The sequence below is a fragment of the Nilaparvata lugens genome, chromosome 7 (assembly GCF_014356525.2).
Source record: "Nilaparvata lugens isolate BPH chromosome 7, ASM1435652v1, whole genome shotgun sequence".
NCBI classification, from domain to species: domain Eukaryota; kingdom Metazoa; phylum Arthropoda; class Insecta; order Hemiptera; family Delphacidae; genus Nilaparvata; species Nilaparvata lugens.
The window spans coordinates 60843012-60867161 of NC_052510.1; the positions used below are offsets into that span (position 1 = coordinate 60843012).

Genomic DNA, 24150 nt, shown 5'->3' on the forward strand with positions numbered 1-24150 from the left:
GTTTTGGGCGAATGCCCAAGTTTTGTATTTTTGTATATATGAATTATGTTCTATTGATAAACAATTTTTCCGTGATTGGAATTGGACATTAAAACACACACAAAGACTAAACTAAATGTTTATTTACACTACTTTAAACTCCTTTTCAAGCCGACAGTGGCATCGAACAACATAACATTATTAAATTTACCACCGACGTTATCCAGAGTGTAATAGAAAGAATGTCCTTTGACCTTGATCGGAGTCGACCATTTGCTCAAGTCTCTCGCGTAGACACAGCTGACGTTCGAAAGGGGTGTGCTGAATGTACTGGTGCCACCCCAAGGCGTGTATACACTCAACAGAATCGAATGGCCGCCCCGCTTTAGAACTATCTTGTTAACGCAACGCCTCGCGTAGAGTACAGCGGCCAAAAACATTCCGTTACCTGCAACAGGACCACAGATTGAGATCGGGTTCAATGCTGCACGTTTATATTTATTTATGAGTTTACCAGGAATAAAAATAATACAGGGTGATTATAAAAGGACTTTACAACATTGAAGCACATAAATATTTATTGAAAGTATTCACATAATTGAGAAAGGTGTCATTTTGTTACAAAACACTTCAAGTTAAAGATGTAGGTGTTAATAATTTGATTGTATGGTATGAAATGTTGTGGTATTTTTCCATAATTGAAAGAATAAGACGTTGATATTGTCAATACCACATGGTATTGATGGTACCATGTAATTTCAATACCACATGGTACCCATGGTATTGACAATATCAACGTCTTATTATTTCAATTGTGTAGGTGTTATTTTGGTTCTATGTGACAGCCGTTGGTAATGCAACATACATCACACCGATAATCGATTTCTTGCCACACTCTTACCAGCATATCAGGCGTTACTTGTGCAACCGCAGCGATCTGATTGTGATCCGATTTCGGAGGTCATTAAGATTGTCTGGTAGAGGCGGAACATAAATCTTATCCTCAATTAAACCCCACATGCAGAAATCCATTGGTGTAAAATCCGGTGAGCGAGGAATTGCTTCTAACTTCGCTGGATTGGCCACCTCGCTCACCGGTTTCAACACCAATGGATTTCTGCCTGTGGGGTTTCATTAAGGATAAGATTTATGTTCCGCCTCTACCAGACAATCCAAATGGCCTCTGAAATCGGAACACATTCGGATCGCTGCTGTTGCACAAGTTACGCCTGATATGCTGGTAAAAGTGAGGCAATAAATCGATTATCGGTGGGATTTATGTTGCATTACCAACGGCAGTCACGTCCAACCAAAATAACACCCACACCTCAATCTTGAAGTGTTTTGTAACAAAATGACACCTTTCTCAATTCTGTAAGTAATTTCAATAAATATTTATGTGCTTTCAAAGTTGTAAAGTCCTTTTATAATCACTCTGTATTATTTTTATTTTATTTTTTAATAGCAGCCAACAAAACATGGGTAAGCCCACATTACAACTCCAAGTGGAATAAGAGGCAATAACATAATTCAATAATTCATTAGTATCCATCCATGACCAGCACTTGCTGGATAGATTGCGTCATAAAAAAATATAAAACTTAAAACTCGATAACTAGACTGAGATCAAGATTGGAGGCCAGTTATAGATCTCAGAAAACATTGGATCGACTCATCATCCAGGGAGTAGAGAGCCAGACTCACAAGCTTCTCACGAAGTGTCTTCTTGAAGATTTTTTCCTCCTGTTCACGGAAATACACCGGCATCCTGTTGTAAATCTTGAGTGCACGGACAGGGAAGCTATTATGAGATCGAGTCAGTCTGGCCTGAGGCAAATTGATGTCATTCCTCCTCCTTGTGAAGTGACTATGTACATGTCGTCTCTGCTGAAAGTTATGATGTTCTCTTCTCAACAGTAAACTTAACAGGGAACTAAATAAGTGTTACATTCTCGAATTGGATCAACCGGAAATATTTCTTCCACATCATTATGATTTGTAAGTAACATTTTCAATTTAAAAATTCTTTTGGCTGATGGTATATGCAAAATGATAGTAGTCAAAGCGAGCTTATGAGGATATAGATATCCATGTACATATATTGCATGCTCGGACAATTGGGGCCTACTGTGGTTGCTGAATGTAATACAAGTCTATGCTCTAGCCTACGGCTAGTGTCTCACTCAAGTCGCCAGCCAATCATAAATGTGTTACAAGCTCATCAACTTAAATATCATACAAAAACTAAGCTCAGAGTACCTATTTACTCTTCTACTCTTTACATCCAAATAATAGTTTTCTCTACTGTAATTTTTATAGCTTAGGCTAAAATAAAAATATGGAAAAACAAGATTTTTATAAAATATTTACCAACAAACAAACACGCAGCAGAGAAAGCTATTTTATACTTATTTTGTCCAAGATTGATCTTGTCATACCACTTTGAGTTTTCGTCCAGTTTACTTTCATCAACTGGGGTATCCTTAATTGCAGTATATAAGAAATGTGCCCAATAGTTCCAAAACATGGCCTGACCAAGGCCAAATGCAGACAACATCCTAACCTGACGGACCTTTTCAAATTTATATAACACAACATCTTTGTTAACTTTGGTATCTACATTTAAAATACCGGTATTAGTCGGATTTGATCCGTAGAATCGGGACAGAGGAGTGAATTTCAAGTTTTTAGCAATTATTGAGCATTTATAAAATGTATTTCTTAGGATTGCATTCATTTTAAATTGTAAAATATTTACAAATTTACCGGTTTTTAGATTTTCAATACAAAACTTGACAAGACTTGTAGATTCATTGATTGACACTTCTAGATCATCAGTGATTTTACTTAAATGAATACGGTGACAAATATTATTTAATAGTTTGTACTTGAAAGTTGAAACTAAAATCACAATTACTTAACCTCAACAAAACACGACTGTCCGGCTGTCCGTGTCCGATTTCTGTTTTTTGTGATTTTGCAGCTGCCAGTATATGCAGGTTGACCACTATAACCTTGAAAAAGTAAAAAACATTTTACGTGTTTCAATATCAATTAAAATGTCAAAACTCTTGAATTACACCTAAAATAATTATAAAATCAGGCGATTTGTTATTTTTATCGATTATAAAAGTTTTTCCCAGTAATTTTTGAAAGTTGAATTTTGTGTTCAAGGAGGTGCTGAATTCTAGCGGAAATTTTCAGCATAAGAAAACAGCAAAGAGAAACATAACCTAAAGATAATAAAAAGATAACCTCCAAATTTGGGAATATAGTAAACCGTATTTTATTTTGTAATTACAACACAGTAATTAATTAACAGATTAGAAAAATAAGACACATTTTATTCGGATTGACGGTTGAAAATATATGTATAGTTTTTATTTTCAAGAAAATTGATAATAGGTTCAACTTAAAAATTTGTCAATTATACATAGAATGTATTAAATTTTACTCATTACTTAGTGTAACAGTATGAGTAATCACTTGAATGAGCTTGTTTTTATGCTTGATTCGTTTTTCAAAGGGGTAAGAAATTATTTTAATTGTGTAAAACTTATTGTGAATCTTACTTTTCCTAATAACAATAAGATTTCAGCAGAGACACGTCTGCTGCTTGATTAGACTCGTATTTCTTGTTATGTACATTTTGTGCTTGCGTAGTAGCCTAGAAATTCCAGGTTCAAACCTGTTCATAGCCAAAATTTTAAGAACAGGTAAATCCCTTGTTATCGAATCGACACGTTATATTGTTGGTCCCGGCTGAATTATGAGTCTTAATACCCATTGACTGTTTGAATTATCTATTCTGGCGAGGTCAGAACTCCCCACCAATAAAAGCCATACGAATATTATTATTATTTTATCTTTTATGTACATGGTGCAAGAAGAGTTCCTAGTTTACCAGTCCAAAGAACATAAATAACCAAGGCGTGTGCATAGCTCCATTAAATTACATTGCCCGAGCAACCGACGTGTTAGACGAGTTTTTTCTAAAACCCAATATCTTGATCAAAGACCAGGCCATTCCTGGATAGATCGCGTCAGTCAGTATATTTCAACATGAGGAAAAAACACTGGTCAAACAGACCAAACTTTACTTGATCATGATGGCAGTATTACGGATCACAAGTAGGTGATCTTCATTACTTACTTTACTTACTTACTTTACTTCTTATGTCTTCTCCGCAGTCTGCTTGACCGGGGAATCGTCTTTTTCGTCCCATCGTGGGGGTGTCGGTGTTCACTTTTATTTAAGGTGTGAGAAGGTGTGGTCATCAATGAATTCTGCAATGCTATAGTATGGTCTGTCCATCAGGTATTGTTTTAGTCTTCTTGTGAAGGTGTTGTCATTCACTAGGGATTTTATGTTGCCAGGAAGCAGGTTAAACAGGTATGCCCCCGAATAGGCCGGAGATCTACTATACTTCTTAAGTCGATGCTGGGGGAGGCTTATGTCATCCACGTTGCGTGTTCTATAACTGTGCTTATCTCGTCTTAAAGCCGGACTTTGGTTTACCACTAGGATGATGGATTCCAGGATGTATATTGAGATCACTGTGAGGATACCTGTCTGCTTGAAGAGTGGTTTACAGTGTTCTATGTAGTTTTCTCTTAGTAGGATTCGCACTGCCCTTTTTTGTATCCTTAATATTCTCTCGAGATTTCCCTGTGCTGATGATCCCCATGCGACGATGCCATATCTCAGGTGTGACATAAATAATGAGTGATATGATTAGGGCTGAAACGGCTATGCATCAACTCAACAATTGGTTTGGTCATGATGCATTGAAGATGTATATGACTAAATCCAACTATATCAGGTTTGTGACGGGACATCATGCTGAACCATGGCTATAGCACAAGAGCAAAGAGTTCAGCTGTATATCAGTACCCCGCTCACAGACTGACACTTTTGGAAAAAGGACCGTATTATTCGGGACTCAAGCTCTTCAATTGTCTACCTGAAAGAATAAGGTTATGTGGTAGTCATAGGCTTTTCTTGTCTTCAATTACTAATGTACTTGTGGAAGCGTGTCCCTATACAATGGAGGAATGTTGTGGTGCCTTCACACTTTGAGTTGATACAGATGCATAAACTTTGCATAGAAAAATGTTCATGACCTGTTAAGGTGCGTACAGACTTTCGCTCTGCTCCGCAACCGAACGTCACTCCAGCAGAGCGATTGATGATCGACCGGGGAGCAACAGTGGTTCGACCGGGGAACGCGAGAAGATCTAACATCTTCCGTAACGTTCATGATGGGTGTGTGGGCGGAGCGACTGTGGTTCGATGGAGGAACGAGGGCGGAGCGTGCTCGGTGCGGGTTGGAAGCGCGTATATGTGTACGCAGCTTTACATGCCACTTGAGCTCTGCTCAGATTCGTGGCTTCACGTAACAAATGACAATAATAATAATAATAATAATAATAATAATCAGCCAATCGGATAGCCTCCTGCCCTGCCGACTCGTCTAAAAACGCTCGTGTGGCCTCGCCCTACTTAGGCTACTCATTATATCGTTATTTGTACCATCATTGTTCCTTGTATATGAAGCTACCAATTACTGTACAATAGCAAAATTATGTCAATTCAAATTATTAATTTGAATTTTATATTTTGTTTCCAAAAAATTTTAACTTTGTGTTTGAACTTGTTAGACGCTATTTGAACTTTTGTGTTTTTATTAATTGACAATGGTTATCCAGTATATACATTGGTCACAGATAGAAGAAAAATTGGATTGAATTTAATAGCCTTTTGATCTTTTGTCTTACAGTTGTCAGACGTTGGGTTGATTCTAAGTTATAACGTTCAAATACAGAAAATCTCTCTTGAAGATGCTACAGTTTCAACCAGAATAAATAATACAATATTACAGCTAATCAAAAGGTTAAAGGTGAGTGTCTGATTCAAGACTTTAGATTTTGTTACTTGTATATGAAACATACCTTTAATACCTTCAGCTTCATCCATTACCCACAATTGTGGGATCGATAGCGTTAAAAAATCAAAACACATGAAAAAAACTGTAACAGTTCAGATGGCAGTGATCCAGTGCTCACGCTCTCAATTAAAGTTCAAATTATCATATAAATTAACATACTTGTCATATTCTAAGGAGCATAGGTGGTTGTACTTGTATCCCATTAGAACACCAGTGAGACCAGGGATGAAGAAAACGCTACCCCATTCTCCCACTCTTGGTTCGCAGCAAGTCGCGAGGCGTCAGTTAATTACACTAGGGACACTATATTTTGGTGGCCGGACACTAGGTTTTTGCTTATTCAACCAGCTCCCCAAGTTTTAAAGAACCCTGAAAAAAATGTTTTAACACATGTTATAGGTGCAACTGGTCGAAAAGCCCATCTATTCACTGGCAGAACTGTAGGATGAGCATTTAGGCTCAACTCACACTCACGCGACCCAGGTCGAGAAGAGAATCGACTCTAGTCAAGAGCATGTGTTTCCAAATGGTGACACTCAGACCAGTCGACTCTAGTCTCCGCGACTGTCAACATTTGAAAACATATGCTCTTGACTAGAGTCGAGTCTCTTCTCGACCTGAGTCGCGTGAGTATGAGTTGAGCCTTTTTCTCTGATGAGATCTACTGCTATTCTAGAGTTCAAGTGGAGGTACCCGAGATTCTTTAAAATTGTCTGTCTGGTTTTCCCATCCAAAGACGAAGAACTCAAGTATCAAGTAAGTGTCTCACTCGGCCACCGCTGGGACACCTTTATGTGGTGTCCTAATCAAATAAGCTTCAGGATAAAAAATGCTTCGCAAATCAAACACAGAAAGTGAAGGGAGACAGCATTCTTCTACAGTGGAGTCCACGTTATAATGACAGTATTTGATTAACATTGAATCCTTGTCTATCATTCGACAAAGCAGATAGCTCTATCCTTACCTAGCTCCGAAACTTTGCCTGATCGGGTTTCAACTATGTAGAAATGAAATTAATTAATAAAATATTTAATGTCAATCATGGAAATATCATTGAAAAATACGTTTTCTTCGCGAATGAAATATAATAGATTATGTTAAACATGAATCCTATTATATTAAGCGAGCAATTTCTGTATTTATATATCTGGTTATTTCTATATCTGGCTATTTTTATATCTGGTTATTTATGTTTTACGGATCTCGAAAACGGCTCTAACGATTTTCACGAAATTTGGAACATAGTAGGTTTATGATATAAAGATTCGATTGCACTAGGTCTCATTCTTTGGAAAACTCGCTGAACGACATTAAAAGGATAATTCATCCTTGGAAAACAGATGATAATTTCGTCGTCTCTCGATAACAGAAGATGCGTTTGCCTGTGTGGGAGAGAGACAGAATTATTTCCAGCTGTGTAATCATAATCAATCAGCGAAAATTTTTATCTAACTAGACAATTTAATCGATTTGATCAACATAATCTGATTTGTTGACATGACATAATAATCCTCCTAAACTAGAGTATATCCTAATTTTCAAAGTTGATCATTATTTGACAATTTCAAGTAATTAGTGAGTGTTATTTTGTTATTCAATTTGGGTTGTATATAATCTTATTTTTTTTTGTTTTCAATGTTTGAACGGAAAATTGAACCTGAATTAAAGTGTATGGAACATAACCTACTTTCTGGACTATTTATAGTGTATAAATCAAAATTCGGAAAAGAAACAGTTTTGGGCTGTGCCTGTTAGTCCTTCCCCAATAATTTTAAAGAATTGTGTTCGGTTTACCAAAAGTCAATAAATAAATAACGAGCGAAGCTCGGTGCCCCGACATCAAAAAGTTGATATTATACATCAGATAAACCGGTATCAGCTTTCCTCTGCAGTGGCAAGGCAGAGATTCGGCAACGCTGTTATCCTATCTTTCTCCATTGCCATTATAACATGGACCTCGCTATAATTCCCGGTGATCTAATGTAATACGAGCCACAGTAATATTTGTCCTGTGTATAGTGATCATCATCGAGTAAAATGTTTTTGAACTGTGTTTGTTACAGAAAATGTATTCGACTTTGTCTTGCTCCAAAGATAATAACGATCTTGGAGAGGGGAGAAACTCGAATATCGATGCCAGTATTCTAGAGAGGATATTAAAGCAGGAAAACGCTTCAAAGTTGTCGACCAATAGGAATTGTGAACAAGGAAAAGCTGGAGAGATTGTTGTAGCTTACCCTCCTTTTCCGTTGGCCGCTGCACGCAACAAAAGATTCTTGTCTGATGAACCCATAGTTCATAATGCAGAAATTAACAAAACCGATAAAAACTGTACCGACAACCGTTTAGTAAATGCAAATTCCCATCTGGAAAGGAATGTGTCTGCCATAGAGAAACAGGTAATCATTGCTTAATACATTGAACCTAATAAGGGCATTGAACCATTAAAACCATTGAACCTAACCCATAGAGAAACAGGTAATCTATTCTTAATACTTTGAACGTTGAACCTAATAAGGGCTAGACCATATCAACCTTTTTTTCAAGAGTTTTCTGAAGTCTGCAGGGCAGAAAGCTCTCCAATTCGGAGAGTCTTTCATACTGTGCCGTTCTTACACTCGCAATCCAACAAAACAGTTATAATAATAGACAGTAGTAGACAGTAATCGACTTGATTTAACAAGAAATTGGCTTGAAATTTGAAACATAAACGACCTATGCCATGGGATATATTCAATTCAATTCACAACTCAAGATACATTTACATAGACAATATATCTAAAAACAAATTTGTGAATACCGGGTGATTACAAAAATGAAATAGACAGTTTGAATAGCTTGTAGAGAATTTATTATTTAGAAGTTTAGATCATTACTTACATGATTACATAGAAGAATTCTTGAAGCTTTTATTGAAAATTTACAGATGTTCAATGTGTGCACCATTTGCAACACGACAGATATCAACACGGTAGTCAAATTCTGACCACACACGACTAAGCATCTTACGGTTAACTGTAGCAAGAACATTTGTGATTCGTTGTTTAAGATCATCGATATCAACAGGAAGCGGTGGTACGAAAACTCTGTCTTTTACATAGCCCCACAAGAAAAAGTCGCAGGGCGTTAGGTCCGGACTACGAGGTGGCCACGGCTGAAACACAACGTTTTCCTCACTTGCACGGCCGATCCATCGTCTAGGAAGATGTTCATCCAGATACCCTCTGACGTCTGAGTACCAGTGAGGCGGAGCTCCATCTTGTACAAAAATGAAGTTACAACTATCTCCATGGAGTTGAGGCATTAACCATTCGGTTAACATGTCCAGATAAATTCTTCCGGTTACTGATGGTTCTTGGAAGAAGAAAGGCCCGTAAACCTTTTCACAAGATAAAGCGCAAAACACGTTCACTTTAGGAGAATCGCGTATATGCTGTACAGTCTCTCTTGGGTTTTCTGTTCCCCATACTCGTACATTATGTCTGTTAACTTTTCCACTAATGTGAAAAGAGCATTCATCACTGAAAATTAGGCGATTAAACAATGTGTCGTCATTTTCAAGACAATGTTGCATCTCTTGACAAAAATTTTTACGTACAACTTTATCATTGTCATTTAAACTTTGTACCAACTGCAATTTATAAGGTGTCATTTTTAAACGTTTCCGCAGAATTTTCCACACAGTAGGTTGAGGAATTTGTAATTCTAAACTCGCTGATCTAGTCGATTTTCCTGGACTTCGTACAAAAACATCACTCCAGTATGACTCCAGTCATTCCAGTACTCTTCTTCTTACACACTCATCCACTGCTTTCAAAACGTTCATACCAGTCATAAATTGATTGCCTTGTTGGTGGTGGTTTACCGTATTTTGTTCTGAAATGACGCTGCACAACAGTAACAGAGTTTGTTTTGGCTAATTCAAGAACACAAAAAGCTTTCTCCACTTGAGTAGCGGCCATATTGCTAAACTAAACTGGCTGTTGTAACACGGAGCAGCCAACAATAGCCAGCAAAAGTTCTACCAACATAAACTTTAAGAAATTCCCTACAAACCTATATCACTTACTATGTTGAAATACACCAGTTTAATTTTTTACAGGCTATTGAAGTTGTCTATTTCATTTGTAATCACCCGGTACATTTACATAGACAACATATCTAAAAACAAATTTGTGAATATTTTCCTCAAATAGACGGATCTGTATGTGGGGAAACATATCTTCTTAAGCTAGGTATCTTTTCTCTATAATATTATCCACTAATCCAAAAAAATCAATAACCCTTTTTATCGGTCTATCATTGCTTGGTGGAGTCACATATTACATATTCAGTGGCCCTATGGGGTGCTAGAGAGAGAGAGAGAGAGAGTAACCTTCAGCAAATTTTCATTTGTCAAAAGAAAGCATTGCGCACTCTGTTGAGGTTGCATCCACAAACACATTGTAGGGACTATTTTATTGAAATGGAGATTCTCAGTGTTCCCTGTCTCTATATTTTGGAAATGTGTGTATATATTAGAAGGTGTTCACTACAGACTATTAAAAAGACGCATGAATATAATACACGGCATAAGAGTACCTTCTCGGAATATCATAGATTGACTTTGTATCAAATCAAATCAAATCAAATCTTTATTTGTCCCAAAAACATAATTACAATGACAAAAATGGTCATAAATAAAAAAAGTAAAATACAATATAAAATGAAAAAGAAAAATACCATTAATAGGATTATACATAACTATATTAAAAACGGGAAGTCCCTGCAAGGTTCGAGGAACCTGAGCGCAGAGGCCGAGTGTTCAATGCTTAACAGTATATGAAAATAATAATGGGATATTATTAAGAAATAGGGAAAAGAAAAAGTGAGTAAGGAAGGGAAGAGAAAGAGCAGAGTGAAGGTATAGGGGAGAGTAAAGAATAGTTGAAGATTACATAAAAAACATGAGAAGTCTTTATACTAAGCTATGAGGAAATTACATTGCCAAAATTACATTGTTCGAGATTATCCATGTATGAATTTCAATTAGCAGTTTTCTATTCAATTTACTAGTGATAAAATGGTTAGGAATAACATTGATGAGCTTTGATACCTGATATAAAAATTGTTTTCTACAAATTGATAAAATAGTATCTGTAATTTGAAAGGTAATAGATGAGGGACGGAGGTTATATGGTGAAACACGCAGGTTGAAAAGATTCATATGTTTATTTATGTAGATGATTAAATTTTTTATGTAAAGCTGCCTGACAGTTAAAACATCTAGCTCACTAAACAGGTACTCACTTGGATAGAGTCTGGGTTTTCCCAATATAGCTCTTATAATGTGTTTTTGAATTACAAAAAGTTTCTCCAAGTGGTTTGAGTATGTTCCACCCCAATTTTTATTCCATATTGCAGAAATGATTGAATGTAGGCAAAATATATGAGTCTTGAGATTTTTTTATTACTAACTTGGCTGATATTACGGAATTTACTTATCCAATGTCTGAGTTTGTTACATGTACTATTGATGTGAACATCCCAACGCAAATGTTGATCAATCATTACACCCAAATATTTAACACGATGTTCTCTATTAAGCTTTGAGCATGTACAATTTATCCAATCAGACTCTTTGCAATTTACATTATGGATTTTAATGGAATCCAAACCTTGCGGCTGGCCTATAGAATTTGGAGAGAAAGACATGAAATTACTTTTTTTATGTTCAATGTTAATATATGCTCATCAAACCAGGATTTTACTATTTTAAGTCCGGATTCTGCTGCTTTTTTAGTATCCTCCCAATTCGTTTCACTGAATAACAATGAAGTGTCATCAGCAAAAGCGATTGAGACACCATTTTTTAATTCAAACTTGAGAAGATCATTAATGTAGATTAGGAAGAGAATCGGCGACAAGACTGTTCCTTGTGGAAGACCGTAATCAGTGAGTTGTTCAAGGCTGGTTTTATTATCAATTTTGAGCAATTGGAATCTATTTTTTAAATAGCTCTTAAATAATTCAAGGGCTATTCCTCGAATACCCAACTTTTCCATTTTTATCAGAAGTTTTGAGTGAGGAATAGTGTCAAAAGCTTTAGCAAGGTCTAAAAATATGGCTATTGTTTTATTTTTGTTATTGAAATTTTCTGTAATTTTCTGTGTTAGAAGAGATATTGCATCTACTGTACTTTTTTTAGACTGAAACCCAAATTGATTTTTGTGAATTATATTATGCTTTAGGAGATAGCTAACTAAACGGTATTTTATTAACTTCTCAATAATTTTGGAAAAAGTACTCAATAAGCTGATTGGACGATAATTTGATGGATTAGAAGCATCACCTGATTTATGTAGGGGTATGATATTGGCCAATTTTAAACTATCAGGGAAAAACCCCTCCGCAAAACATTGATTTATTATCACCTTCAATGGTTTTATAATATGTGGTGAAATAGTTTTTAAAATCCTATTGCTAATATTGTCAATTCCTGGAGCTGAGTTATTGTTTAGAGAGTTTATTGTAGCAGTAATTTCATTTTCATTGGTAGGTGTCAAGAAGAAAGAGTTGTAATGCTCCACACATGAGTCCTTGAAATGATTACATGTTGTTGCAATGGGATTATTTAACTTCAATTTCTCAGCATAAAGTTTTCCTACACGAGCAAAATGTTGATTTAGTGTATCAGCTTCTATTGTATGTATGAAGATAAACCCAGTTATATTGGTAGAAAGATTTACCAAGTACTACCAATTCGGTTGCGGGAAATATTAACGATAAAAGAGTTTAAACGAAGTTTGAAATTATTTCTAAAAGAGGAGTGCTTTTATAGTCTGAAGGACTATTTTGACTACTGTAATAGAGTCAAAGATAAATAGTAATTATATACTAGACTGGCTCCGCCCCCTGGACCCCCGACTGGTTCGTCCAAGAATGAGATCAGCAGGCTCGCTTCGCTCGCCTGCATTTTTCATTTGTGCATTTTTATCATATGTTAGGACGATCCAGTCGGGGGTCCAGACTAAACGTCTGGCTAAACGGATATGGCGAGCGAAGCGAGCCTGACGGCTAGTAATATAATATTCCCGGGAATAGCTCTGATTAAAGTAGCAGTGCCCAATCAATTTTTCCGCGATAAATGCTTTTCAATCTTCAACTTGATGCCAACCTAACAAAGTCAACTCAACTTAATGCCAACCTGACAAAATTATTAATTTAGTTACCAGTTAACAACTGTTTCGAAGAGGTACTCTCTCTAGATTATAGTTCTATATCAACATATGGTATGGAAATTTTTCAATTATAAATTAAGAGAATAAGAAGATCATACATGCTAAAAGACGAACTTTAAACCCTTGAAAACCACCCTCAGAGTTAAAATATTGCCAAAAGATTTCTTAGCGCGCCTCTAAAGGGCCAACTGAACATACCTACCAAATTTGAACGTTTTTGGTCCGGTAGATTTTTAGTTCTGCGAGTGAGTGAGTGAGTGAGTCAGTCAGTCAGTCAGTGAGTGCCATTTCGCTTATATATATATATATATATATATATATATATATATATATATATATAAATTTCATGAAAAATTAATGGTGTCTCGCTTTTTGCTAGCACTTTGACTTGTCTGACGCCGTTGAGGCCAACCAGACGTAATATCTATCAATCTATCAAAAAATAATTCAACTTATTTCAACTCAACTTACTTATTACTAACTAACTTATTGAACTGAATTATCATTATTGTTCTATTTTGAATTATCAATCTACTTATTTTTCCAGCCATCCTCAACAAACGCAGACCTCCCTGATAAACTACTGAAACTTCTAGATCTCGGAAAAACAGAGGAGAGAAATGACACCTCAAAGTCCATCGAAGTCTACAATGTTGACTCAATTGTCATCTCTGAAGAATCCCTGTGCAATTGGAATGCTCTCTATATAGCCAACAACACAGATAAAGATTCGGCAGAGAACATTAAAGGAAACCAACTACAAGTTTCGACGACTAATACCGACGTTACCACTAAAACAACCGACAATTTGATCGATTTAATAGAACGGGATGACTATAGGTGTGATTTTTTGAGACAAAATGTGGCAACAACCGTTTTGATAGTGGAGTCATTAGGTGATAAGGAGCAAGATAAGGAACGTTTATCAGATGAAATAGTAGAGATTCCTAAAATCACACGTTCAGAGTGCAATTTTGCTGTAAAATTGGAAAACGAACAGTTTTTTTGTGCCAAGTGCAAGATGAAATTTGAATCCATTGAGCAGATAGAGGAGCATCGAAAAGCCCTGCATCAAGGTTATGGAAGCTTTGAGTGTTTGTTGTGCAACCATCGGTTCCCCACTAGTGTAAAACTCGACAAACATATTAAAAAACACGACAATCCGTTCAAATGTACTGAATGCGGCAAAATGTATACGACAAAATTGGGTTTGACACGGCATCTGGATATCCACGAAAAGAAGTTTGCTTGTGATGTGAGTATTTGCCACTTGTCAATGCTTGCTTGTAATTTTAGAACTTGTCTCTAATTGTTCTGTGGTGCTTCGAACTGATTTTTGAAGTATATAGACACAATAATAATTATTAGCAGAAGACTTCTGCTACTGCAAATATTGACAACAGGGTAAACAGCTAGATGGAAATTCGATGAGCGCTACTATTCAAAAATTAAATAATTATAAAACAATATTCATTTGTGCAACTAGTGCGCAAAGTGACAGTTTGCTGCACCGAAAGAAACGTTTACGCCCGAGCCGTAGGCGAGGGCGGAATGGTCTCTTGAGTGCAGCAGAGGAACTTTGCGCACGTATTTCACATTAAGTTTTTCCTACAGTTACCATTGAATATGAAAAGTGGGTAATTATGGATAAAATTGCCTGAAATCCATCAAATGTAAATCTGTGTAATTTTATTATTAATAAATATAATAGAATGTAGTATGTGTGTTTGAATGGCTGTGTGCTGTCATCCACCACAGTCCACCCCATCAAGATTCTTATAACGTGCACCACAGTCACTGTTACCAACTTAATTTTGATTTTGCTCCCTGGTGCTCCATATAACCTATTTTGCGTTGCCATGTTGCAAATCTGGAGTGCAGGAAAATTTTTTCCCGCACTAGAGCGGAAAAGTTATTCTTTGCGTTCTGTAATCAGTGCAGCAATGGCCACTTTTCAACGTAACTGTAGGAAAAATAATTTTTTTATTAGTAGCGCTCTTCGAATTTCCATGTAGCTGTTTAACCTGTTGTCAATATTTGCAGTAGCAGAAGTGGTGAATTAAAGCTTTTAATTTGGATTTTCGTTTAATATAATTGTTAATTCATTAGCATTTGAATACTGTAATTGAAATATCTCAGTAATTTCCATATGAAGAATAATATTATTATTATTGAGTGACCTGGCTGGCTCAGGTCTGGTGTCAGAGTTTTCAGGTCGCAACTGATCAATTTCAGGGTCTCTCACATGACCTAACGACTGCTTTTTTAGGCAGCCGGGACCGACAAAATAACGTGTCCATCCGAACCACGTATACAATCACAGACATCTCTAGCCGGATGTATCGGCATTTGGAAAATTACAACCTTGCATGACTAGGTTCAGTCGTATAGTGAGGTCCACCTTATAATGGCAGTGGAGACAGAACAGCGTTGCCGATTCTCTGCCTTGCCACTGCCTTCTATAGAAACAGCGGGTAGCTGGTACCGATGTATCTGATGTAATATTAACTGTTTAACTGTTGATGTATCCCAATTACAAAGATAGTTGGAAAACTGCATCTTAAGGCTTGGACCCGGAAGCAGAAAAGTATATTAAATTTTACCCTTCCGGCAGTCGCGCTGTTGTAAAAAGTACAACAGTGTCAGTTTTCTGCTGCACAAAACTATTGAATGGGGTGGTGTCAGTGAATGAGTCACATATGCATTCCAAAACTTTCTCCTCATCACTCCACTGAGTTGCAGTATCAACCGAGCAATGGTTCAGTCTTCAGGTACTGACTGTATACGGGGACTGTAAACGAACCAATAACACAGAATTGATGGCTTTGCTTGATGTACCTTATTGGGCTATGAAATGGTAATCATCCAAATGTTTATAGGTGTGAAATAATCCAATAAGATGGAATAGTTAATCAAGATCTAATCAAATTGGTTCTTGTGACATGTAATCATGATTAAAATTTAACAGGCTTTTGTGCAACCGGAGCTTGATATTGTGATTAATTGTTGGCCCTGTCTAAAAGCAATGCAACATAAAATTTCCCTCACTTCTATCGATTCTAAAAAATGTTTTTCAAACTTGAAATGAAATCAAACTAGAATAAAAAATAGAACTTGCAATTAAGTATTTTTCTCCCCTGCATCCATGAAATACTCTGGTCACCTCAAAAGTAAATTGCACTATTTTTTTATATCCGCGCAGTTGGCAGGAGACGTCTGGGATTCGCAGGGAGCTTTCGTCTGGATGTTATGGTAGCACTGTAAAATTTCTAAGAGGCTGCAATGACTTATTTGCCAGTTGCGACCAAACCACTATGGAGCTACCACTTACTCCTACCGCCGATTGCGAAGTACGCAGTGTGATTAGGTTTTTAACGGCAAAATAAAAATTCAACTGAAATATTCATCATGAGTTGTGCAGTATGTACGGCGAAAACGTTATGTCGAGGCAAATGGTTTTTCGTTGGCGCCAATCATTTATTGAAGGCAGGACAACAATACACGACGAACAACGAAGCGGCCGCCCATCCACTTCACGCATCCCGAACATTGTCGAAGTAAATGCTTGAAGGGTTTGTATGGGATGTTTTCGAACAACCATCATACTCCCCTGATCTCGACTTTCATCTGTTTCTACAGCTGAAACAACAACTTGGGGTAAGACGCTTTGCAAACGAAGAAAATATCAAACAAGAAGTTCAGACATGGCTAACCAGTTTGGCGGCAGAATGGTATGACACTAGAATAAAAAAACTTATACCACGATACCAAAAATGTATTGAAATTAAAGGAGATGATGTAGAAAAATAACTGATACATGTAGTTTCTCAAATATAACCACTTGAACAAATTCTGTGCGTTATTATATTTTTTATTTAATAGTGCAACTTACTTTTGAGATAACCCACGTATGTTCTTCCCCATAAAAACTATGCAAACTGGAAAGTTTATTTAGGAAAATCAACATTTCAATTACACATTTTACTATTGACTAAAGTAAAGTACATTCAAAGTCTCAAATCTAAAATTGTGTGGGATTAGAAATGATACGCCCTCATTATAAATAGTGAAAAGCTCCTTATTCAAACAGTTTACATAAAAATCTTACTTTTTCACAGATATGTGGCAAAAGCTATTCGAGGGCCGATTACCTACCAATCCATAAGGCCGCGCATGCTAAAAAGGTGTTCTTCTCTTGTAAATCTTGTCCAAAGAAATTTCTATACAAGAGTCAATTGAAATCACATGAAAAGGTAAGTGTGATATGTAAATTAAGATGTGATACTTGTAGTTCATAGCTAATTGTTATGCTTAGTCCACACGTTGGTCCAGTAAGCTGGCCCAGCCTGGCAAGCTTGGCTGCGTTGGCCTTGCCATCCTTACTGCTTGCCCAATCAAGGCCAGCGTTGGCAAGCGCTCGCTACACGGAGCGCCTCATTAAAAATGGTAAATTGAAAATCTATTATACAGGGTGTTTACGAACTCCCTAGGCGTTTACGATACTCTAGGGCTAGGGCATTATTCCTGAGTAAAAAACATATCTAAATATCATATTTAAATCGTCCGGAAGTCTTCAGTTACTCACACAGCGGCCATTTTGCTTTTTTCATTTATTTTTTTTTATATATAATGGTTGAACATACGAAATTGAAACTTTGCACAATAATGTATAACATCATAGAGAAACGATAGCATAAGTAGATATCCCATGGTATAGGGCGTTTATGTCGCAACTTTTACTGTTATCTCAAGCCGATAGTTCACGTAGTTCTTTCCCATGCAGCTGTGTGACGCTGGTAGTCTCTCAAATTGTGCCGTTCATACACTATCACCCCAACAAAACAGTAAAAATTGACAATAATCGACAGTAATCGGATTGAGATAACAGTAAAAGTTGCGACATAAATTCCCTATACCATGGGATATCTACTTACGCTATTGTTTCTCTATGATAACATCTAGACAAAGCTACACAAAAATTATAATTTTTCAAATTCATAGAACAAAATGGCGATCATTTAAAATTTTGTTTCTCAAATAACTCAGAAACCATTGGTTTCACAAAAAAATTACAAGAATAACTTTTTCTAGTAAATATTGAAAGAAAAAGACTTAGAAATTGTCAAAAAACCACAGATTTATTGATACTTAGAAAAGTAAAAACATAACTCTGTTTCTAAGTATCAATAAATCTGTGGTTTTTTGACAATTTCTTAGTCTTTTTCATTCAATATGAATAATTACCACAATATCAACTTCTCAACTACACAAAAGGTTTTCTAGTAAATGTAATTGCCTATCGATTGGTACCAGATTTTTTAAGATTGGACCAATAATTAACTTAAATATGGCAGTCTTAGTGAAAGTCCATTGAAAGTTTGTTGCAGTGCAAACCAAGGCATGCTGATAGAGTCGCCTCAATGATGCAACAATCTCTATTTGCATTGCATGTTAATTGTAAGCGATTTTAGGTCATTTCAAACAATAAAATAACGTTACATAACCCTCTGAAGGTGGGTCACCAACTACTAAAGCTGACATATCTATTCTCTATTCTCTATTGATTCTCTATTGATTGATATAATAAGTATACATCATATAAATGATAGGGAGAGGAAAAATAAGGTAACCTTGTGCTAATCCTCTCCCCAATTTAGATATGGTTACACATAGTCCGAAATAGGTTGTCTTGTAGCTTTTCACTTCGCAAAATTTTCAGACCACTAATATGTTCACAAAGTAAATTTTTAAATTTAGATGCTTCAAAACAAAAAATAGAACAGATATTTCACATTATTATCACTTGAATAGAGAAGATTTATATATTAAAGAAATAATTTTGAAAAAGAACCGAAAAAAACAAACTTAATTCTAGAAGCACAGCCTCAGTTAATATTGGTCCAATTTAAAAAAAATCTGGTACCAATCGATAGGCAATTAAATTTACTAAAAAAATATTCTTGTAAAGTTTTTGTCAAACGAACGGTTTCTGAGTTATTTCAGAAACAACATTTTAAATGACCGCCATTTTGTTTTATGAATTTGAAAAATTATAATTTTTTGTAGCTTTGTCTAGATGTTATAAATGATTGTGCAAAGTTTCAATTTCGTAATTGAACCATTATTTATAAAAAAATAATAAGTAAAGAAAGCAAAATGGCCGCTGTGTGAGTAACTGAAAACTTACGGACAATTTAAATATGATATTTAGATATGTTTTTTACCCAGAAACAATGCCTTAGAGAATTGGTAGGGAGTTTGTAAACACTATGACCCGGTTGCACAAAAGCCGGTTAAATTTTAACCGTGATTAATTTCTTGAGAACCAATCAGAGAAGGCTTTTTTGATAAAACGGCTTCTCTGAATGGTTCTCGCGGAATTAATCACGGTTAAAATTTAACCGGCTTTTGTGCAACCGAGCCTATGTATAATAATTGGAATAGGCTTATACACGTACGGTATAAGAAATTCACGAATGACGACGAATCATCACGTCTGAACTACTGGTAAGTACAAATTTTGTGTAATAAAGAATATTTTTTATTTTTTGAATTAATCATTGATTTTTCCATTCGTTTTGCAGATGCACACAGGAGTTAAAGATTTCATTTGTGAGATTTGCGATAAAGGCTTCTCACGAAACGATAAGCTGAAAGAGCATATGTTGCGGCACTACAATATCAGGCGATATGATTGCAACGCTTGTCCCAAAACATTCGCTGAGAAGAGGGATCTCACTACGCATATCAAAGCGCATCACAATAGGACAAACATTAGCAAATGAATTTCATCAATAGTCTGTTGAAAGTTTTATTTAATACTTATTCAATTATAAAGTTTTATTGACCGAACGAAGTGAGGTCTAAGATTCAAGTCGACGGTTTGGCATTTCTCTTAATGTTTAAATGTTTATATATTTATATGTTGCGCATTTACGGCGAAACGCGGTAATAGATTTTCATAACATTTGACAGGTATGTTCCTTTTTAAATTGCGCGTCGACGTATATACAAGGTTTTTGGAAATTTTGCATTTCAAGGATAATATAAAAGGAAAAAGGAGCCTCCTTCATACGCCAATATTAGAGTAAAAATCAGACTATAGAATAAATTATTCATCATAAATCAGCTGACAAGTGATTACACAGATGTGTGGAGAAGCCAGTCTATTACTGTATTTGTATAAGATCTATAGTTTTAATCAAAGACCTTGAAGAGGTATGGATCTTTAAGATGGGTTTACACCAAAGTTATTAACAAAATGTTAATAACTTAATCCTTATAGATTCTATTAGATTGAACGCAAGTTGACAAACACACATGTTCATCATGTGTATGATAAGTTATGTTCAATCTAATATAATCTATAAGGATTGAGTTATTAACATTTTGTTAATAAATTTGGTCTAATCGCAGCTTTAAAGTATTTGGTTTCAATATTTTGTTTTGCAGTCATGGTATTATTATGCGTGTCCATCAGTATCAATATTCTCACATTCGAAAAAACTAATTTAATAGGTGATTAAAAATAATCAAATAAACTAAATAATGCTGAAGAAATTATTATATTTTTGATTGAAAAAAATTAATTTTTATTAGATGGAAAGATTATCACGGAACTGGATGAATATTATATAAATTCTGGAATAGAAATATATTCTATTCATTGTTTAAATTAACATAAATATTAATAAATTATGGAATACAAATTCAAACGTGAACTGATTTTGTTAACATTTAAAACAGTTGACATCAGGTACTTGTAGATGAGAATACTGCTTGAGGTCTACTGTTCACAGAACTACTAGTTTAATTCGCAGAGAAAAGGGATTTCAGAACGTATTTCAAAGCGCGCCACATTAGGACAAACATCAGCAAATGAATTTTATCAATATGCCATACATTTATGTGAGATGTTAATAATTATTTATGTGCATTAGACCACACATTTTTGAGCATTTATTCTTGCTTATCGTTGACAATTACTTCAGTTATTATTTGTATTTTATATAATTTTATTGATTGTATATTTCTTTCATTTTTCATCTTGTTTTATTTCAAATTGTATAATATCATAGCCACCTCTAATACAAGGCCCCGGCCTACGATATTGCAATGTCACAGTGTAGGCTTGGAATCTAATACATGATTGGTGAAAAAGATTTTTAAAAATACCAGCTAATCTTTTTCACCAATCATGTAATAAGGTGCGTACAGACTTTCGCTCTGCTCCGCAACCGAACGTCACTCCAGCAGAGCGATTGATGATCGACCGGCGAGCAACAGTGGTTCGACCGGGGAACGCGAGAAGATCTAACATCTTCCATAACGTTCATGATGGGTGCGTGGGCGGTGCGAATGTGGTACGATGGTGGTATGAGGGCGGTGCGAGGGAGGAGCGTGCTCGGTGCTGGTTGGAAGCGCGAATATGTGTTCGCAGCTTTAGATTCTAAGCCTACGCTGTGACGTTGCAATATCGTAGGCCGGGGCCTTGTATTAGAGGTGGCTATGATAATATGCATCAAGTACAGTATTGTGTGAAGGAGACAAAATTGGGTTTACACCAGTTGTCTCCAATAATAAAAATCATTATTTTTAAAGACATGTTTTATATTAAAAAATGCAATTGTCATAAAATGAATCTCTAGTGATGTGAGACTCACTTCAAATGTCAGTATTGTATGAATAGAAAGCATTCATGTTATTTATAAGGAATGCTGACTGTTTAAAGTGAATCTCACCATAGACCCTCAACTTTTCACAATGATTATTCATTTTATTGAGTCATGTTAAATTATTATTACATTTATATGACGAGTTACTACAGGCCTTGTGAGAAAGTTATTATTATAACTTACCATTATTCATAAAAACAACATACTCATTAATAAACCTGTGACTTACAACTGCTTTGCTTATTTTTATTGAATTCAATTCAAGTGTTACCTCAATAAGAGGGTTGTTGTAAAGTTGAATACAGTAATAAAAATATTAAATCTAAAATATATTATTGTTACAATCATTCGCAAAAAGTATGTACCATAAAATACTAAGTACAAAAGTAAGCCAATAGTATTACTATTATAGAGGGAAAGAGCATAAGGAAATATCTCATGATTTAGGTGGTTCATATTCCAAATTTCAAGCAGATTTTTGTTAACTCAAACCGATTACTGTCGACTATTGTCATAGCCACCTCTAATACAAGGCCCCGGCCTACGATATTGCAACGTCGCAGTGTAGGCCAAGAATCTAATACATGATTGGTGAAAAAGTACCAGCTGATCTTTTTCACCAATCATGTATTAGATTCTAGGCCTACACTGCGACGTTGCAATATCGTAGGCCGGGGCCTTGTATTAGAGGTGGCTATGCTACTGTCTATTATTCTAGTGTTGTTGGGGTGAGTGATTAATTTCAACTCTTAAACTTGAGAATGGGTCTTCAAGAATTGAAACTAGTTGTGTTGTAAAAATAAAACGGTACTTGATAGATTTTATTGTGTTTCAATAGTAAAATAAAATAATAAACTCATATGAAGATATCCCATGGTATAGTTCGTATTGTTCCAAATTTCAACCCGATTACTGTGGACTACTATTATTCTAGTGTTGTTGGGGTGAGTGATTAATTTCAACTCTTAAACTTGAGAATGGCTCTTCAAGAGTTGAAACTAGTTGTGTTGTGATAAAATAAAAGGGTACTTAATAGATTTTATTGTGTTTAAATAGTAAAATAAAATAATAGATGCATAAGAAGATATCCCATGGTATAGTTCGTTTTGTTCCAAATTTTAACCCGATTACTGTGGACTACTGTCTATTATTCTAGTGTTGTTGGGGAGAGAGTGTAAGAACGGCATAGTATGAGAGACTACCAGCGTCACATAGCTTCACAAAAAAGAACTACTAGGACTGTCGGCTTGAGTTGTCAGTGAAATTTGAAAAATAAACGTCCTATAGCATGGGATATCTTCTTATTCTTTAGTTATATTAATATGTTATATTTTCTCTATGGCTATATAGACCCCTAGTGTCTCAAGTACGAGCCTAGGCCATCTTCTTATGCTATCTTTTCTCTATGATTATACCTCAGTAGTCATAAGCAGCAACTATTGAAAAATATACATATGAAAGCGAAACGACACTCATATATCATCTATAATGCCTAGACTATACCATAGAGAAACAATAGCTTGAGTAGATATCCCATGGTATAGGGCGTTAATGTCGCAACTTTTACTGTTATTTCAAGCCGATAGTCCACGTATTTCTTTCCCAAAAAGGTGTGTGACGCTGGTAGTTTCTCATATTGTGCCGTTCATACACTCTCACCCCAACAAAACAGTAAAAATCTTCAATAATCGATAATAATCGACTTGAGATAACAGTAGAAGTTGCGACATAAACGCCCTATACCATGGGATATCTACTTACGCTATTGTTTCTCTATGACTTACTCTCGCCGAGTCGCTCGCCGAATGTGTAACGTCACTGATCGACACAAATAGAATGACTTTAGACTTTTTTACTTGTAGACGTGGCGAAGTTTGGACAGTAATGTCTACTCTACCACTTGACCACGAAGGTGAGCGGTGGCATAGTAGGCATCCACACTTTCGCGTTCGTCGTCATTCGTACCAACTCGGCGAGAGTGAAGCGCCGGAATAACAATATACCATAGAGAAAATGAAGCATAAGAAGACATCTTATAGGACGTTTATGATACAAATTACAAGTACAATGTTAACTCAAGCCGATAGTCCTAGTAGTTATTTTTGGTAAAGCTAAGTGACGCTGGTAGTCTTTCATACTGAGCAGTTCTTACACTCTCACCCCAACAAAACAGTAATAATAGACAGTAGTTGACAGTAATAGGCTTGAGTCAACAAGAAATCTGCTGGAAATTTAGAACATAAACGACCTATACCATGGGATATCCACTTATGCTATTATCTCTCCATGACTATACCTAATAATCAGTGGGTATAAAACTGACACCTA

The 24150-nt window shown here is 35.7% G+C and overlaps 2 protein-coding genes across 2 annotated transcripts; one reads left to right on the plus strand and one right to left on the minus strand.

The window, feature by feature from the left end:
• Nucleotides 1-102: 102 nt before the first annotated feature.
• Nucleotides 103-2964, minus strand: LOC111051258 (transmembrane protein 223). Its single transcript, XM_022337728.2, has 2 exons — nucleotides 2350-2964; nucleotides 103-427 (listed from the first exon to the last, which is right to left on the minus strand). Exons 1-2 carry the CDS (start codon nucleotides 2714-2716, stop codon nucleotides 129-131), a joined length of 666 nt encoding a protein of 221 aa, XP_022193420.2. The 5' UTR covers nucleotides 2717-2964; the 3' UTR covers nucleotides 103-128.
• Nucleotides 2965-3112: 148 nt separating this feature from the next.
• On the plus strand, nucleotides 3113-22124 carry LOC111051265 (zinc finger protein 184). Its single transcript, XM_039433287.1, has 6 exons — nucleotides 3113-3507; nucleotides 5760-5879; nucleotides 7991-8326; nucleotides 13695-14402; nucleotides 17266-17400; nucleotides 19732-22124. Exons 1-6 carry the CDS (start codon nucleotides 3454-3456, stop codon nucleotides 19930-19932), a joined length of 1554 nt encoding a protein of 517 aa, XP_039289221.1. The 5' UTR covers nucleotides 3113-3453; the 3' UTR covers nucleotides 19933-22124.
• The last annotated feature ends 2026 nt before the right edge of the window (nucleotides 22125-24150 follow it).

Bases quoted from the DNA above. Each gene is read 5' to 3' on its own strand.
- LOC111051258 (XM_022337728.2), bottom strand. From the start codon at position 2,716: ATGAATGCAATCCTAAGAAATACATTTTATAAATGCTCAATAATTGCT. The intron at 428-2,349 runs GTAAATATTTTA...GTCCTGTTGCAG, and splicing joins TGCTGCGTGTTTGTTTGTTG to GTAACGGAATGTTTTTGGCC.
- LOC111051265 (XM_039433287.1), top strand. From the start codon at position 3,454: ATGAGTAATCACTTGAATGAGCTTGTTTTTATGCTTGATTCGTTTTTC. The intron at 14,403-17,265 runs GTGAGTATTTGC...ACTTTTTCACAG, and splicing joins AAAAGAAGTTTGCTTGTGAT to ATATGTGGCAAAAGCTATTC. The intron at 17,401-19,731 runs GTAAGTGTGATA...TTCGTTTTGCAG, and splicing joins AATTGAAATCACATGAAAAG to ATGCACACAGGAGTTAAAGA.